The 18,979-nt window shown below is 35.6% G+C and overlaps 1 protein-coding gene across 2 annotated transcripts in view; it reads right to left on the bottom strand.

Moving 5' to 3' along the window:
- Nucleotides 1–2,299: 2,299 nt before the first annotated feature.
- Tektin-C (Tektin C) overlaps nt 2,300–18,979 on the bottom strand; it is a 52,450-nt gene continuing 35,770 nt past the window's right edge. The window contains exons 3-7 of one of the 2 annotated variants that reach the window (XM_081770596.1): nt 14,114–14,386; nt 11,369–11,591; nt 9,764–9,900; nt 8,229–8,310; nt 2,300–2,829 (exon numbers count right to left, since the gene is read on the bottom strand). In XM_081770596.1, the coding sequence (XP_081626722.1) occupies nt 2,692–2,829; nt 8,229–8,310; nt 9,764–9,900; nt 11,369–11,591; nt 14,114–14,386 (853 nt within the window). In that variant the 3' untranslated portion in view covers nt 2,300–2,691. The remainder of the gene's footprint in view (nt 2,830–8,228; nt 8,311–9,763; nt 9,901–11,368; nt 11,592–14,113; nt 14,387–18,979) is intronic. The other variant, XM_081770595.1, reaches the window with a different exon arrangement.

Genomic DNA, 18,979 nt, shown 5'->3' with positions numbered 1-18,979 from the left:
TTTGGATTTTTAATACTTGTAACATTGCATTTTTACAAAAGTACTAACATTTTAAAATGTAAGATAATATAATTATTTCTAAATTAAGAACCATGGGGATTTCAAGTTAGAAGGGAAACAGGGGGGGGATGATGATGATGATGATGATTATTATTATTATTATTATTATTATTATTATTATTTCAGCAATGCAGAATGTGACTCACTGTACAGCACTCACGTACAGTGCGTGGGTTTTCTCGGGGTCTTCCACTGTCATTCTACCACTTCATTCATTATCATAATCATCCTGTCCATTAGCTTCAGTGCTTAATGTGGAATGTTAAAAAGAAAGAAGAAATATAATGTGTAGATCGGTTTTGCACAATAACACATCCGTCAAAGGTGTTAGCACTTTGGAATAGATACAAACATGTCTTACATCATGGTCCTGTAAGAAATTCGGTCCTTAACATGATGAGGTTTTTATACATGTGTACAGAAATACTCAGAATGTCGTAAAGCGAGAACACCTCTTGCCGTCAATCATGGAACAATATTTTTAGTTTTATATTAGATAATGATATAAGTGGCATTAATGTACCTATGTATTTCTTCAAGCCAAATGATCTCAAGAGCCGCTCCTACCATCTTCGTCAATCCCTCGATGAACAAAGTTCAAGAACTCCCAAATCTAATTGTCCATATCACCTCAAATATTTGAGTGTAGGACCTAATTTAGGTGGCCAATTATACTGGACAACATGACTTGTATTGTAATGTATTGTTAGATATGGAAGTTCTTAGACTTTGGTGTTTATTGTTCATCGAGGAATTGACGAAAATAGTAGTAGCGACTCCTGAAATAATTTCGCTTGGATAAATACGTAGTCACTTATATCCGTTAAGAATTATGTGCCAGACGTTTTCTCTATTGTATGAGGAATTATCAGAAACTAAGGTTATAAGGTCGATATTTTCGAGTTTCGTCTGTTTAGAGGAATGAGAAGTATGCGTTAATTTTACTACATACAGTTGGCAACTATGCAAAGTTTCAGCCACCCGTCACCTGCGTTGCTATTTAAAGGTAAATACAAATGACGATTCATTTGGAAAACTGGTCTCGCAAGGAAGTCCGCTCAGTTATTCGATTTCTGTGGGCGAAACATGTAACCGCGGCTGAAATTCACCGGCAGCTGGTAAAAGTTTGCGGCCAGGACTTTTCAGCGAGAACGTCATCTTCCTTCACGATAACGCGCTTCCGCATACAGTCCAGAAGACCATCTCGCTCTTAAAACAGTTCCGCTGGAACATCATCGACCACCCTCCCTACAGCTCGGACCTCGCTCCAAGCGACTTTCACCTGTTCCTGCACTTGAAGGAGCACCTAGGATACCGTTCCTTCTCTTCAGACGACGAGGCAAAACATTTCGTGACAACGTGGCTAAACACGCAAGGACAGGATTTTTACCAAGAGGGAATATTCAAATTCACCCCACGATACGATAAGTGCCTCAACCGATATGGAAATTGTCGAAAAATAATCTAATGTATGTATTATTTGTTGTCTGTATTGGTCGTATAAAATAATTTATACACATTTTACTGCAGGCTTTGTAACCTTACTTCCTGATTATTCCTCGTATATCAGATACTTGGATTTGATTTCTACGGCGGGAAGAATTTTTGGGTTGGATCTAGTGGCTGTTTTCAGCAGCAATACTATATGAGACGTGGATTTAAGATGGAATGCGAACCATCCTAGTACATCCAAAGCTCTTCCACTGGCAATGAAATCCGGGACCACATACACCAGTCACACACGTTAGGCAGTAGACCAGTGGGAAGGTCTACTTGACTTGAGAAATGGCGGATTGTTGGTCAAGAATTTCTAACAGTTACTGCTTTGGAATCCATTACACTAATCAGGCAACAGCTAGTTTAGTATGTACAACTCTTGATCAACTGAAGAAACTAACTAATTATTATTATATGAAGGGTAAGGAGAAAAAAAAAAAAAAAAGGAATGTCCATGTATGTGCTTTTTCGGGTGCTTTGTCCTATCTGTTGGTGACTCTTGTTACTATTTGACTGTATATGCCACGCATACGTAGATGTAAAAAGGGGCAAAATATGTAACTAACCCTATTCTTCTTACGCGGTTTTCAATACTAAATCGCAGTTTTCTCGAAAATGCAGTTTTGTAACATTCCTTCTTTTTTTCCCCTTACCCTTCATATGGGAGACTCAAAATAGATTTTAAAAAAATCTATCAGAAAATAACAAGAAAGCACAATTATGTGCAAATATTAAATTAAAAATTTTTATTGTTATTAGAATTATATGAATCATCATAAAATCAGAGATCGAAAAATGTGTGTATAAAATATTATAGAAAAAAAAACTGCACATGAAAGATATACATATATATAGATGTATATAAATGTACAAATTTTCGGTATAAAGAATTCAAAACACGCATTTTTACAAACTCACATGAAAAAAGTATCACAGTACAAGACACACATTCTTGATTTGACACCTTAAGTACAGAGCAGTGTGATCACATTGTATAAACACAAGTATCACTTCTAATTTGAGTGCAGACTTAAGATTGTGACTGTTTTATTATTCGACTATATTTTTATTACTCAATATAATCAGATCATTGTAATTGGATTGTGATTTTGAGGTAAGTTAAAACCGTGAAGATTACACTTCGTGGAAGGTCATTTTTTGCCGCGCATTCATACACAGAACCTCGTCAATATGCAGAGACTGAAGTTTTATGTTGATATCTTCTTCCAGTTGCACTTGGTTTCGAAGCAGATACCGAAGACTTGCTTCCGACTGAAATAAACAAAAATTGAAGCGTACCTATATATATTTTTAAAAAATATAAAATTTCTTTTTGAGAGCAAATTTATAGTACTCATGGAATTGCATATAAAGCATGAAACTGATAGGGATAAGACGTTGGTTGGATTACGTTTCCCTGATTCTGGGTAAGGTGAGAATGAATATCACCATCTGTTGACCTCAATCCCATGATTGCCATATGAGGTATTTTGAAATGTCTGGTGTATACTGTGAAAATCCAAAAGCTGAACCCTTTCCAGAGGAGGATAACCGTTGCACTTTGTGCATCAATACATGATGCATAGAATTCAAAGAAGCATGGCGGAACGTTTGCGGAAGTGCTTTGAGAATTGTGGCGGACATGAGCAGCAAGTTTTGCATTAAGATAATACGCTGTTCATCAGTTCTTTTGGTTCAAGACTTCAGAGTCATCCTGTTGACCTGTAAAATTCCTGCAATGGTTCGATCAATTTATTCGAATGATTCTTTGAATAATTTTAGTTGCACAAAGATAACAGAAAATGATACATGACGTGATTTTTGAGTTTTACGTCTTCTGCAAAACCTACTATAAACATGGACTGCAAACCACTACTGGGACTTAAATCCCGTAAGTTGGCAGGTGCTCTAATATCGTGCAGAATCAACCCTTTTAGTATGTACCGTTCCCCTCCACACAATTTCACCTCAAAGAGAGCTGGATTCCAGGACAACTCCAGAGATCCCAGCTACCCCTTACATGGCATAAGCGTTTTCAAGAAACGGTGTCCTCACTTCCGTACATGTCAAAATCCTTCCCAGTTCCGTACAAGTGCCAGATGCAATGAAATGTTATGATTTAAAAGCGAGATAAAAAATTCCCATTTCCGTACAGGTTCAATAGCTAGCACTATTTCTGTGAATTTTTGTTAGTTTTTGAGCAGAGGGGGACATGGAACTAAAAGGTTTCGTTTCGAGTAGCAGCCATAGCGAATAAGAGTCTTTGAATAGTTTCATTTTGCAGACTACCTAGCACGCCAACACGACATTCTTTATTGAGCAAACTTTTCTCCCAAATTTTTGTAATTCATGCAGATATTGGAAGTGCAATAGAGGAAACTAATGTGATTTTAGTAGTTTTTGGCCTTCTCCCGAACAAGAAAAAGTATATACATATGAAAGGTTCTTCTCGCTGATAAAGAAAGAAGTTCTGAATTGGAATCCTGAAGTTGTAATGGTAGACTTCAAGGAAGCAGTAATAAATTCTTTTAGAACAATTTTCCCTTCAGCTACCATAAGTGGGTGCAATTTTCACTTTAACCATTGTCTTTGGTGTAAGATACACGATTTGAGCTTAGATAGAGACTACAAAAACAATGATGATACAGACTTCAGGTTCGAATGTGTGCGTCATTAGCTTTTCTTCCGTGAGAAATGGTCAACAGTTGTTGGCTGTCTATTCAAGATATCTCCTAGGCTTGAACAGTTCTATGACTTTCGTTGACCAATAGCTAGAAAATTCTACAGTCCCAGTAAGCATGTGAAACTGTCATGAAAAACGCCATAGAACAAATAATCCCGCAGAGGATTGGAATAATAGATTAAATACTGCTAACCAAGCAAAATCCTCATGTCATCGAATTAGTCCGTTTTCGCAAGCTAGAAGCTAGGACAAGTGACCATGCTTACGACAGAAAGTATCTCAGCTTGCAAGGTAAAAGCAGAAAGAAAGTAAGATGATGTTTGGTTGCACTTTCATATATTCATAAGTTGTCATAAACTGTAAATCGTGTATAAATATATTGATAAGAATTACATATAGGTGATGGTAACAACGGTAAACGACCTACTGCACATGGACCAAGATCCAGATACTAGTTTGACGAAGACTCTTTATAAGAGCCGACTTGTGTAACATTTCGGGGGTGCATTAGTCGAATTTGAATTCAGCTTGAAAAGTTGAGTCGGAAAAAAAAAAACTTACAACATTGTAGAAAGCATGCATGTATCTTTTCGTATTTCCTTGAGCATGCAATTCCTTATCCTCCTCTGCTCAAAATTGTTAAAAATGCACAGAAAGAGTGTCAGCTATTAAACATGTACGGAAGTGGGAAATCTTTTATCAATGTCAATATTTGCCATGTCATCGCCCATGGCACTTTTACGCATCTGGGAAGGATTTTGACATGTACGCATCTGGGAGTAATCCAAGAAACATGGGTTGAATTTATAATAGATTTAGAAATCTAGCTGTTTGAAGAGAATTAAGTTTATTTTGATTTTAGCGTTCCGTTCAGCAGCAAGGCTATATGAGAACATGAACCTACTGAACGTGGAATCCGAACCACATTAGCTCCTGCCGGGAATCGATCCCGGGTCTCTCCTGGTTGAAGAGAGTGAACATTGATAAATGAGGTGCTATTAACGTCTATTGGGTTTTAGTAGCGCACTCGTTAACATCATGTTGTCCGTCTATTTTAAATTCCTCAGGAACGCTTTGAACGAATTGTACTAAAATTGTTATGCAAGTAATTCATCTCCTAGTTATTCGTCCTGCCAAGTTTGCTAGAAATCTTTCTTGAGTAGAAGCCCACTACGAAAATAACGGATGTGGCACTAATGTGGTTAAATGACATTTTAACCTTCTCAATCAATTAACCAATTAACCTCAACCACATTCATCAAATGATCTGTGTGTTAATTGTTTCTATCTAGTCCCGTATTTAGAATATCTGACACCCCTGAATAGTCATTTATTTTATTCTTCCCTCAGCTCAACTTTAGCATCGCTGTTTGGTTTACAGTTTGCCAGCAATAAGTATGGGATTATTGAATTCAATTTAACACTGTATTTAAACTTTACTGAATACTCAGTAGAAAACAAAATGTGTATGTTTGCTTATCAACACTGTTAATCTGGTGGTATTACGAAGTATGCCGAACAATATCCCCCCTGTCGATATTTGCATGTTGAAAAATTTCAGTGCTTTTATGTATTAGTTTAAGATAAATGATGCACTCATATTATTATATAATGAGTTGAGTGTCCGTATGTTTAAATTATATCCAACAATGACAAACGACTTTTAGCACAATATAACTGTCCATTATAAGGATTTGCAAACCAGCCTTCCAACAGGGCCGCCTGGAACATTGGGAACTACTGATTAAAGGGTTGCGTATTGTAATTTTGCACGTGATTATATTTATAAATATTAATGTGCTTTTTATTTATAAATAAACCCAGCGCCACTGGTACAAAAAAAAATACATAAAACTTTAAGCATTGCTACAAGAGCTCTGAAAAATTTTAACCTACCCAAGCCTTTTTAGATTACCGGGAGCTCTGAAAAATTTTAACCTAATCCAAGCCTTTTAGCTTGCCTGGACCTCAAATATTTTAACCTAACAAGTGAAGTTCGGGAGTAAGCACTCGGCTGTAGAGAAACTAAGCATGCCATTTGAAGGGCCAATTCATGCTGATTACAACAAGCTAATAAAGTTCCTGTATGGTTGAGAACTGTTCGAGAGATTCAACTTGGAAGTTTATAGGAAGAAATGAGTATATGCGCATTTTTATACGCGTTAAGTACAACATTGTTAGCAACGAATATTAACACACGAATTGAAATCTATCGGAGGTAACAGAAACTGTTTTGCAATAACTAACGGTTTTGTTAGTTAAAATTAGTCATTATACTGTTCACAATAATGATAGGTTAGAGATGAAAATTAATCACTGTTCCTCTGTCCTATGAAGAAATGACGCAGGCAAAATACTTCCTTGCACCGTGTGCGTTGCATCCGTCAAGGGAACAGTTCGCATAACCAAAGCAAAAAGCAAATTCGACAGGTATATAATTTGTTCGGTAACCTGCCTTGTGGGACGCAAACTAAAACAATCCAGTGTATCGCGGTAATCAGAACTGATTCATTAGCATGGACACGAACTTTATTTGATTGTTTCGTTGGTATATCATTGGTCCGAATGAGGAATTTTCATACTATGTACAGATCTCCTACTATATAATCTTTGATTGGTCGGAATCCAAACACATCAAATGGTTGTACAAATCGTGCATTTAACGTTGAATCTCTCGAATAGTTCTCAACCGTACAGGAATTTTATTAGCTTGTTATAATCAGTGTGAATTAGTCCTTCAAATGACAATATGAGTTTCTCTGCAGACGAGTGCTTACTCCCGAACTTCTCTTGTAAGCCAATCCGTTTAACTTGCCTGGAGCTCTGAAAATATTTTACCTAACCCAAGCTGTTAACTTGCCTGGAGCTCTGAAAAATTTTAACCTAACCCAAGCCATTTAGTTTGCCTGAAGCTCAAATATTTTAACCTAATCCAAGCCATTTAACTTGCCTAGAGCTCTGAAATTTTTAACCTAGCCCAGGCCTTTTAGTTTGCCTGGAGCTAAAATATTTTAACCTAAGGCAATCTGTTTAATTTGCCTGAAGCTCTGAAAATTTTTAACGTAACTCAAGCGTTTTTGCATACCTGGAGCTCTGAAAATTTTTAACGTAACCCAAGCCTTTTAGCTTGCCTGGAGTTCAGATATTTTAACGTTATCCAAACCGTTTAACTTGCCTTGAGCTCTGAAAAATGTTAACCTAACCCAAGCCTTTTAGTTTGCCTGGAGCTCAAATATTTTAACGTAACCCAAGCCGTTTAACTTGCCTTGAGCTCTGAAAAATTTTAACCTAACCCAAGCCTTTTAGTTTGCCTGGAGCTCAAATATTTTAACGTAACCCAAGCCGTTTAACTTGCCTCGAGCTCTGAAAAATTTTAACCTAACCCAAGCCTTTTAGCTTGCCAGGAGCTTCTAGGATATATTTTTTAAAACTAGATTATAACAATAATAATAATAATAAAACTTTTGAGGAAAAAACAAAATACTCTACTAAACGACTAATATACGAAGAGGAATCAACATAAATAAATAAATAAAATAACTATCAAGATTGTCTAAATAGTAGGATAGGTGTTAAGGAAGTTAGTGCTTTAAATGGGGGCCTATTTCTCAAAATAACTAGTCCTGTAATACTGGTGTATAGCTTTTTTTAAAAAAATCAAATGTTGAATAATTGTACATATACCATAAAATCATGGCAAATTAGAGGCATTACCATTAGTATTAGACATGACTGCTACTTATATTTCACTCTGTAATATTTCTACTATAATTCACTTGTTAAAAACATATTACAAGACTGGTAGTTTTGAGAAATAGGGCCCACGCGAAATCATTCGATAATTATAAAGGAAATAAATTCACAGAGAATTCACTTTTGACTGATTGTGCAAGATGATTATCCTTGATACTATGCTAGAGAAGTAGTTCAGTTGTTTATAGTATATAATAATTTTGGACACTATTACATTTTTAACGGCCATACTTACTTCTGCCATGCGTTCTTGCAATTTCTGAACCGACTCTTGCAGATCAGCTATTTCGGTAAGTATTTTTTGTTCAGCTTCATCCCTATTAAATAAAAAGATTAATTATATTAATGTTAAAAGAATTATAAGTAGCTTGTAAATTTTTATTGTAGATTATTACCAACATCATAAAATGGTTAATTTTCTCTTTTTGAATTGCATACTTAAGACGAACCATTACGAAGGGTACATAAACTAGACCACTGTTAATAAAAAGAGTGAGAACTACAAAGATACAACGAACATTATAACTGAAATTAACTAAAAAAATATATTCTACAAAGTTAAAAATATATATATATATATATATATATATATATATATATATATATATGAGGACAGAAAATGAATGTTTTTTTTTTTTTTAATTCATAAAAGACGCGGAAGGTAAAATATTGACAGAACCAGAAGCAATAATGAAAAGATGGAAGAATTATTTCCAAGAACTGCTACAAGCCAATCACCAAGAACAACAAGAATAAGAAGAAACAGCAGACTCACAAGAAATCACAGAGACGACTTTCCAAAACGTTACAAAAGGAGAACTAACAAAGGCAATAAGAAAAATGAAAATGGAAAGAGCGGCAGGGCATGATGCTACAACTCCAGAAATAACTAAATATATAGGACAGAAAGCAGAAGACAAGCTCCTATAGATTATGCAGAGGGCATTAAAAAAAAAAAAAAAAAAAAAAAAAAAAAGTTGAGGACCGGGAAGTGGAGTTCTTAATCCCAATCTTCAAGAAAGATGATAACAAGGAATGCAAAACCTATAAAAGAATACCGCTGCTGAGTATACTGTCGAAAGTTCACTCACGAGTACTGGAAACTAGACCAAGACAAGAAATTGAAAGTAACCTACAAGAATATCAGAGGGGATTCCGGCCAGGAACAGGAGCGCAAGAAACAGAGAAAACAATATTTTTCGTATAGGTGGATTTTTATGTAAAATATTTATTTTTACATAGAGTTCATGGGTTAAAAAAAAAACAAAGGCAGTGCCTACATATTTAGGCACCCGCGCTGATCTTTCCAGAATCATCAATAAATTCTTTTATTCTAGTTTTAACAGCAATTATTTAGTCATTATCTGCTTAAACGTACACACAGTTTCATGAACTGAAGTTGTAGTGGAATAGTTGTAATTACTTTTGTATCTTATCAACGATTCCTGAAAGGTTTAATGAGCTGTGTAAATTGACAAATTAAAGATAGCTACAATATATTCTTTGATATCCATGTTCTACCTACTTTATCGTTCTTTTTATGTCATATATATTAGATAAAGATCACAGCAAGCGATTGAAATAATAGTACAATAGTAGAAGTTACAAACGAGTATTTCAATTTTTGTGTGTGTGTGTCTGTGTTTTGTTTGTTTGTTTGTTTCCTCAGTGCACCAAGACGTTAAAAACGAACTGCTGTTGAGTTTTCTGAGATTATAAACAAAATTCATAATTTTCTGAACTTTCATATTAATAAGTATATATCCTTACTTGTTAAGCTCAATTCCTGGTCTTTGCGCTCTGTGACCCAGCCTCATGTGCGCCAACGCCATATAGCTCTCTTTGTCAGCGATTTCCTTTTCGATTCGAGTTATGCTATTCATCATTTCTTGTACTTTCTTCACAACCTGTAATTCGAAGTAACATATTAATTATCCATAATAATTACGGTAGATTAAGTAGGTTAAATATTCAGAAATGTTAGTTTATCTAAATTTACCAGGGATGCAATACTGATAAAAACAAAATCAATTACAGGAACCCTCTGGAAAGAAGTATTTGCTTACGTATATAACAGTGGTTGCCAGACCACTGTACCATTGTTGGAAATATTCCTTGGGATTCATCTTCTATACGTTTGTGATCGGGCACTCGATGTGACCAAGGTTGTGTCTTTTGCAGGCAGCTTTCAGCTTTCGCATGGTGCTAAGTCAGAGGAATAAAACAGTTGGTAAAATTTCGGAATAGATTTCTGGACTAGGCACTTACGAATACCTAGCGCATCGTGCAGTTCCGCCAACAAGACACACATGTGTTATCTCGGGAAGACAACCAACTGGTTTGGCAACCCAGTTGATCAGGTCAGAAAACGTTCACATGCAAATGGGTGTGTGTTATAAGTCGCACGCTTCCGGGAATGAAATTGTCACATTCCGTAACATAAAAATCATGAGTCCATATATATTGTTTGAAATTCAATTGGAGAAAAGCGCGCGTGAATAAAATTTAAGGCGCGATAAAGGTATCCCTTGCATTCTTTTAGCGTCACCCACATTCAGTCATAGATATCTTCAACATTCACAATAGTTATCCTCACTAAGTAGTATAGCAAAGATCTACAACTTTAGGAAAATACGCTTCAATCTTTAACGTGTTCAATGGCAACCACTCTATGATGTTCATTGTATTATTCAAGTGCACACTGAACGAAGAATCTCCAACTTCACTGGCAAACCTTAAATTACCATTTGCCACGTTCAAAATATATCTATTGTAAGTTTGAAACGCGGATTATGCGGATAATTTCCGTGCATAATACGCGGCTGAAATTACCGGATGACGGATGTTCTCCATCCCCAGTTATTATGCCTGCCATTCAATTAAATGCAAGTAGTTAGTACGTTTTATTTATTTATTTTAAAGAAAGTATATCAAGCAGAAGAATTAATTAGAATGCTCGGAAATTAATTAGAATGCTTAATACTGCAAGTGTAGCTGGTATTTTCATTTTCAGCTGTTTTCACGCCGGCAAGACTTAAAAATGGTTTTGGGCTAGTTACAGCTTATACACGCGAAATACTTGAACTAGTTTTAGGCTAGTTACCGGTTATACATGTGAAAGAGTTAAATTACTTTTAGGCTAATTGCAGATTATACATGCTAAAGATATATATATATATATATATATATATATATATATATATATATATATATATATATATATATATATATATATATATATATATATATATATATTAAAAAAACTTTTAGGCTAGTTGTGACTTTCGTATGCGAAAGACTTTTTAAGCTAGTTGCGGCTTATATGTGTCAAAACCCACAATGATCTTTGGACGATATACAAATGAATATACATACCTCAGCATGTTCTTTTTCTAATTTCTCCTTTTCGCTTTTAGTTTCTTGAATTCTCTTGTCAAAGGCAGCATTTGTAAGGTTGTATTGGTCTTTCAAATCCTCGGTGGCCTGCTTGATCACCATGTTGATGTACGATTTCAGGACGCGAGCGTTGTTGATTTCCTTACATGTATTTTCCAGGTTCTTTGTTGTAAAATCTTCCCATTCTTCGTACGTGATTTTACTGAAATACAAATAAATAATAAAAAAAAAGAACCAGCCCCACCAAACGACCATCAGGATGATACATTTAAAACATAGCGACTTGGTGTCCTCTTTATCAAAATTCCCTCCCGTTGTTCGTGTTCTCGGTATAAAATGTCTTCAAATAGGAACTTTAGTCATAAGCAAATAAAAAGACGCGTATTCCTTATTTACAATAGGAATAATTTTACGTGCGATTAACTCATAAAACTTTACAGGTAGTGTTGCATTCATAATGAATTATGTCTACAATCAGCAAAAGAGGACATGATACCTTAGTGGCAGAAAGTGCTAGAGCGCTCACCTCTAGTGCGAGGATCCCCTGATTCGATTCCAGGAAATGAGAGTTTATGATGGACATCAAGATTGATTTTTCTGCTAATGGTTGTCAATATTACTCGGAAGGGAGATTTCTTCCTTCATGTCATTTGTTTAGTAGCGATACTTCACCAGTGGCACCAAAGGAGGTTGAAACCGTATGCAAGTATTACGAGTTATTGGGTGCTTTATATAAGGAGAATTTTCTTCATATATATATATATATATATATATATATATATATATATATATATATATATATATATATATATAGGGTGGTAGGTGACTCCACCGACAAACTTTGGGAGGTGATACCTTATATGAAATGAAAGAAAAAAGTTCTTGTAAACATAGGTCAAAAAACGTCTCATTTCAGAGTTATGAACTGCCATAAATTCGAAAAATCATGTTTCGAAACGCCCTGCCTTAGAAACTATAGGACCTATAACAAGCGGTTTAAGAAATTACACAGGAACTAGTATGCGAACTATCTAAATATCCATATTTTACCATCCTCCGCTATCGGCGAAACGAACTGTAAAAAGGAAATTGAGGTATAGGGATACTCCTTTAAGTACTAATAACGCGTTCGTTTCGCCGATAACGGAACGAACTGTAAAAAGGAAATTGAGGTATAGGGATACTCCTTTAAGTACTAATAACGCGTTCGTTTCGCCGATAACAGAGGATGGTAAAATATGGATATTTAGATAGTTCGCATACTAGTTCCTGTGTAATTTCTTAAACCGCTTGTTATAGGTCCTATAGTTTCTAAGGCAGGGCGTTTCGAAACATGATTTTTCGAATTTATGGCAGTTCATAACTCTGAAATGAGACGTTTTTTGACCTATGTTTACAAGAACTTTTTTCTTTCATTTCATATAAGGTATCACCTCCCAAAGTTTGTCGGTGGAGTTAGCTACCACCCTATATAGGTTTCCTTTTAAATGTTTTGAAAGCATATATATGACAATATCTCTGTGTTTAGACTCCCTTAATGTCCTGTAATTCTTAATCTGCTTCTAGATAAAAGGCTCGGAAACAAATGGAAAGTCTGACTACCAAATCAACAACTGCATACACGAAATTTCATATTCAAAAAGAAAACAATTAATTTTTATAAGAATGTATCCTCTATGAAATGCCAGGAAGTCTTAAAAAGTGAAGCAATTTTGAGTGACAAACTACAAAAATGCTCAAGAGTAGCGAGATTATAAAAGAATAAAAATACCTGCCCTATCACTCCCTCTTGAAAATCCATCATTAAATACAGTATGTTTCAAAACAACACTGACAGCGTATGGGAGGTGATTCCTGACACCAAGATAAGACAAAAAGTATAGACCAACCTGGTTGTACAAATGCATCTTTTCGGAGTTATAGGCTACCGAAAACATGAAAAAATGAACTTTAAAGGTCCATAGCTCCAAAACTATGGAACCTACCGTAGTCGGATTAAGACTTCACCTAGAAACTAATATGTTCCCTATCCAAACATCCAAGTTTCAGAATACTGCGATTTTTCCGCAACAACTTTTATAGAGGTAGTTGGTAAGTACTTCAAGTTATATGCCCGTAGCCAAACTCCTATAAAAATTGTTGCGGAAGAACCGCAGGATTCTGAAAGATGTATTTTTGAATAGCGGACATATTACAATTCCTAGGTGAAGTCCTGATCCGACTACGGCAGGTCCCATAGTTTTGGAGCTATGGACCTTTAAAGCTAATTTTTTTCATGTTTTCGGTAGCCTGTAACTCCGAAAGGAAGCATTTGTACACCCAGGTTGGTCTATACTTTTTGTCTTATCTTGGTGTCAAGTGGTTAAACATTATCGGTGTTGATTTGAAACACCCTGTATAATTGTTAAAATTAAAACATACAAAACATGTCAATACGTACAGCCAGCAGCAAAAAACCTGCAACATAAGCATGTAAGTTTATCGTGAACCTACGCCTACAGTGTGATCCTAACAGTGCAGTTTATTGTGATCCTAACAGTGGTGGGAATCAACGTCTAAGTGGCACGAATCAAGCCAGGAGAAACGTCGGCGTCCTCCCCTGCACACTTATTTTTGAGCGAAAGACTTTGTCGTTTCACAATAAACTTATATATTCATGTTGCAGGTTTTTTGCTGCGGACTGTACACATACATATCTTAAGTTATTTGTTAAAGTGGATATACCTTACATTAAGCGGAGTACTTCCATGATAGGTACTTAGTCCCAGTCGATTGTCTTTAAGAGTGAGGCAGTACTTGTCAATGTTCAAAGCAATATTCTTGTCTTCGTTATCCTTATCTAGAAAATACAAAGTGGAGCGGAGAAGACGAAGCTGTTCTTTCACTTGTTCTAACGTTCTTCGGAGGATGTTTCGGGCTCCTTGCAGAGCTTCGATTTCCTTATGCATTTCGGACTCAACGTCGTCCTGAACCAGATCAATTCCTAATCGTGTTTCTCTAAGAGAAAAGGAAGTACAAAATAATGTTAACTTATAATAATACTATAATTTTGCATGTTACGGTATGCATTTTGATGTATTATTTTGTATTGTAAAAGTTTAAAGCTTGTTTAGCTCAATAGTGCATCGTGACGTTTGAAAAAAAAAAAACTGCAATATTTCGTTAACTTTATTCCTGTCAATTTAGACGCGCCTGTTATTTCTCCGAGTTTATTTCTGAATTTCTAATTATTTTACATTAGTTTTTTTCTTGTATTATGCATAACTTAAATTCAATACCATCGTTGTTTCTTAACTATAGAACACTAGACATTGAATATAAGGTGGCTGTCATCTTTGTTTTGGATGTGAATGTTGTGGAAATAGTGGAACACTGTTATTTTGATAAGCAAAGATGGAATATTCAATGTATAAATGTTCTATGTTCAAATTATCCTGTTTTGGAAGCGGAGAGGCTTACAAAGTTATTAAAGTTGTCTTTAAGCAATGAAGATATCTTCTTGCATATCAGAAGAAGAAAAAACATATACAGAGTGTTTCAAAACAACACCGACATTTGAAAGGCGATTCCTGACACCAGACCAACCTCGGTGCAGAAATCCATCGTTTCGGAGATATAGGCTGCCGAAAACATGAAAAAATAAACTTTAAATGTCCATAGTTTCAATACTATAGAACCTAGCGTAGTCGGGTCAAGACTTCATTCCGAAACTAGTATGTGCCCTATCCAAAAATATATGTTTCAAAATCCTGCGGTACTTCCGCAACAATTTTTATAGAGGAGTTTGTGAGTGCTCGTAGTTAAACTTTCTGTATAAAAACAGTTGCGCGAGAACACAGCATTATGAATCATTCATTTTTGGATAGCGCACATAAGTGAAGTCTTCATCCGACTACGGTAGGCCCCATAGTATTGGAGCTATATTCCCTTAAAGTTCATCTCTTTATCTTTTCGGTAGTCTATAACTCTAAAATTACGCATATCTGCACCCAGGTTGGTCCTTAATTTTTTTGTCTTATCTTGGTGTCAGGAATTACCTCCTAAACATTGTCGGTGTTGTGTAGAAACATTCTGTAGAGTAAGTAGCAGTTTAAGAAATACTTCCGGAGCAACAATATCCTCGTCAAAAGTTGACACGAATAAATTAAACGAAATAACGCAGCTTTTTCAAACTTCATGAAGCATAACACAGGTGTACAAACTTTCAGTTTTAATCAAAACGTCAATTTTAAGATACTCTGCATGTTTTTTTGTAAAATTTACAATACAATACGATACGAGATTTACAATACAATAAAAAGCTTCAAAAATACTTTTACAACAGGAAGTAAAACTATCTCAATGATGTCTGAACTCTTAAGCCATTAGAGAACAGATTTCAAAAGATCGAAAAGATTTCAAAAGTTTTTCCATTATTTTTAACTTTCATCCCAATTGGAACGAGGTAAGAGTAGCACCGCTCTTTCCAAGTGTATCCCCTTGGTGCAAATATATTTGCAGTTTTGAACTGTCAGCTATAAAGCAGTATATCTCTGTTTAGAATTAAGTTTATTACTCAAAATAAGATGCAGACACCATCCAGGTTTGGTTTTCGCATCATTAAGGTCTCTTCCAACGCACAACATCCCTCAACTGCACTAAAATATTTTGTACAACTATTTGTTTACTTCTTCATACAAATTCATGATGGACAACGATTTCCCAATCAAAAAAACACAACCAACATCACATTTCTCTTTGACCGACTCATGCGTGCTTTACTTTGGATGAGGAGATCCCGAATGAATTGAAAAGCAATTAAAATATCTCTGTAAATGTTTTCCCAAGTTCGTAGCAAAATTTCACACACATCTCTTGTTCTGCAAGCTCTTTCACTGTCATTGCATCATTAATCCGACCAACTGCTTGTGTACGTCCTCACTTCAGTGGCTGTGGGCTCGGCGACTAATGGTCAATGACAGACGAAAGAAGGCAAATGGCAGTTTGTGGTTTAAACTTGCCGCTAGGTGCGCTCAGTAGTCGCAGAGCGCTCCCGTCGGTTGGCGCGCTATTTCAAAAGTTCGATTTCTTTTTGAACACACCTCATGTACTATTCACGAGTTTTATAATTTAGACTGGAACATGTAATTAAACTTGCTGATTGATATATCCAATATTATGTATATGATCCAACGATGCAGTAAAACTGAATTTACTTTAATATTTCTGCACCAACTCAGAACCTTTTGATCTGACACGATTAGGTCACCATTCACCTATTATTACTGTTGTCATTATTATAATGCTTAACCCTTTGGGGATCCCATGGTACAAACTGTGCCATACGGGGTGTTTCATGGTACATTGCGTTATAACTCTTCTATTTGAGCTTTTTCGTCCTTTTTTTTTTTTTTTTTTTTGTTTTTTGTTTTTCAAGTCCAGAGGCATTGTAGAAGACATTACGTATGGTTTCACACCTTCCTGCGTCGAGACATAGGAGGTGATGACGTCATAATTCTAAAATATATATTTTCGTGTAATATTTTTGGGGGGGATTTATGTAAAGTATTTTTGGCGGGCTTATTTTTGCACTAGAAGATTGAAGTTTTGCACAAACATTCAGTCCACCGAGTAGTATTTATCAGATTTTTTTTTTCAGATTTCTGCGTTAAAACAGGGGGTACAGAGGGGCTAAAGGCAGTTCTATTCTGAAGAGAATGATGGGCGAAACATGACCCTAGGGTAATTAGGGATGTCTCAGGAAATTTTTTACTTGAGATCATGGTGTTTTACGGTAATTTGGGGCATGGTGGAAATTCTTGATAAAATTTCTCCCGCCCTTGGTATTCAGGATAGAAACTTGAAATTTGGCAGACACATTCAATATACCAAGTACTATTTATCAGATTTTTTTAGATGGCTACGTTCACACCGGGCCGCACCAGAGGGGCCCAAAGTGCGAGGAAAAAAATTTCCCTCCGAAATTTTCCCTTTGACATAATTTTCCCCGCACCTGGTATATGGTATGAGCATGCAAGTGGTACCATTTGAAAGCCAGCTCTATTCTGAAGAGAATGAGGTATGAACCATGATCCTAGGATAAATAGTGACAATGCAGTAGCTGCTTGACTGAAAGTCTAAAAAATAGCCGAAAAACCCCGGATCTGGAAAGTGTTAATACAATATTTTAAAACACGATGTGAATTTTCGTGCTCACTTATTTTTAGAATGATTGTTTATTTCCGTTAACTGCTAACACTTTAAGTGCCATTTGTATATACTTTATGCACACTTGGTCTATTACAGGGGCTCATGTACATATGTGCCATTCATACTTACAAATCTTACATACTTGTCAATCAAAGTTGATCGCAAAACGCTCAATAATTGAAATGGTTGTAAGCAGGAATATGCCTCTTTTGAGCGGTGTTTATAGGAACATTTTTCTTTCATTTTACAGGAATCACCTCCCGAAGTTTGGTCACCGAACTTCTAAGCATGTGGCTTGGATCTAAACAAGGAACTCCTTGAGTGCGAGATCGGAAGTACAATCTCTAGTAAGGCTCATTTGAAAGTGTAATGTAAACAATAATGACAGGCAAAATATTAGCTGCTAATGGCTCACCATGTGTAACAGAAGGGCGACAGAAAATACGTGTCCGGGAGGTGCAGAGATCAACCTTCTATGGGATGTATGTATTACACTTCACAAAATGAACATTATCAACATTCAGGAAATGTTCAAAACAAACCATTAACTTGTACCATGAACACCGAATGAAAAATGACGCGACACAGTGATCAAAAATGTTCGCACCATCAAGATCAAAGCCGAATTTCTTGGGAGTTAAAAACGTTCAAGACGTTCAGCTAGATACCTAATTTAGAAGAATGCATATAAAATCATATTGGAATGACGGGTACCATCACATTCCATCAATTCTCATCTCCCCGTTAAATCAATATATATGTGTGCACACGCGTGCATACATACACACAGTTAAAGTGATCACAATATTAATAAGTGTCCCAATGGAATCTGGAAAACTCGGCGCCAGTGTCCATGTATAAAGCAAAACCTACGTCATATTTCAAAATCTTCAAGATCTCGTCATGTACAGTAATGCTAAATTTTCCCCTTTCTTTGAGATATTCTCTTACTTCTGCAATAGAACATTAGTTTTATACACTGGCGTCTCTGGCATATAAAATTTGGGGGGACATCAAAGAAAATGATTTAAATGGTACTACCAAGCCCAACCTGTTTATTATCTTCGATTCTATTTCTTATCTTTCCGGTTACCTTCACGGATCCCCTGAGGTATATCAAGCGTTTCACAAGCTCAAAATTATATTCAAAACAAATATAATTATTAATATTTATGTTATTCTGTCGTTAGTAAATAAATTAAAATTAGAACAAAATATTAAATATTTTGTACTTCAAAATATTGGGGGGACACGTCCCCCTACCAGAGACACCCATGGTTATATATAAGAATGTCCCAGAATTCTTTCCCTGATTACAAAAGTTCATATAATATGAATCGTAGACAAATACCTTTTATTTTGAATAGCATTTAATATATTCAATTTTTTGTACACAATTAA

Source organism: Thermobia domestica, chromosome 9, assembly GCF_964235325.1.
Source record: "Thermobia domestica chromosome 9, izTheDome1.hap1.1, whole genome shotgun sequence".
In the NCBI taxonomy this organism is placed as follows: domain Eukaryota; kingdom Metazoa; phylum Arthropoda; class Insecta; order Zygentoma; family Lepismatidae; genus Thermobia; species Thermobia domestica.
Note: the sequence above shows the minus strand (reverse complement) of the source record. Positions and strands in the feature narration are given on the sequence as shown.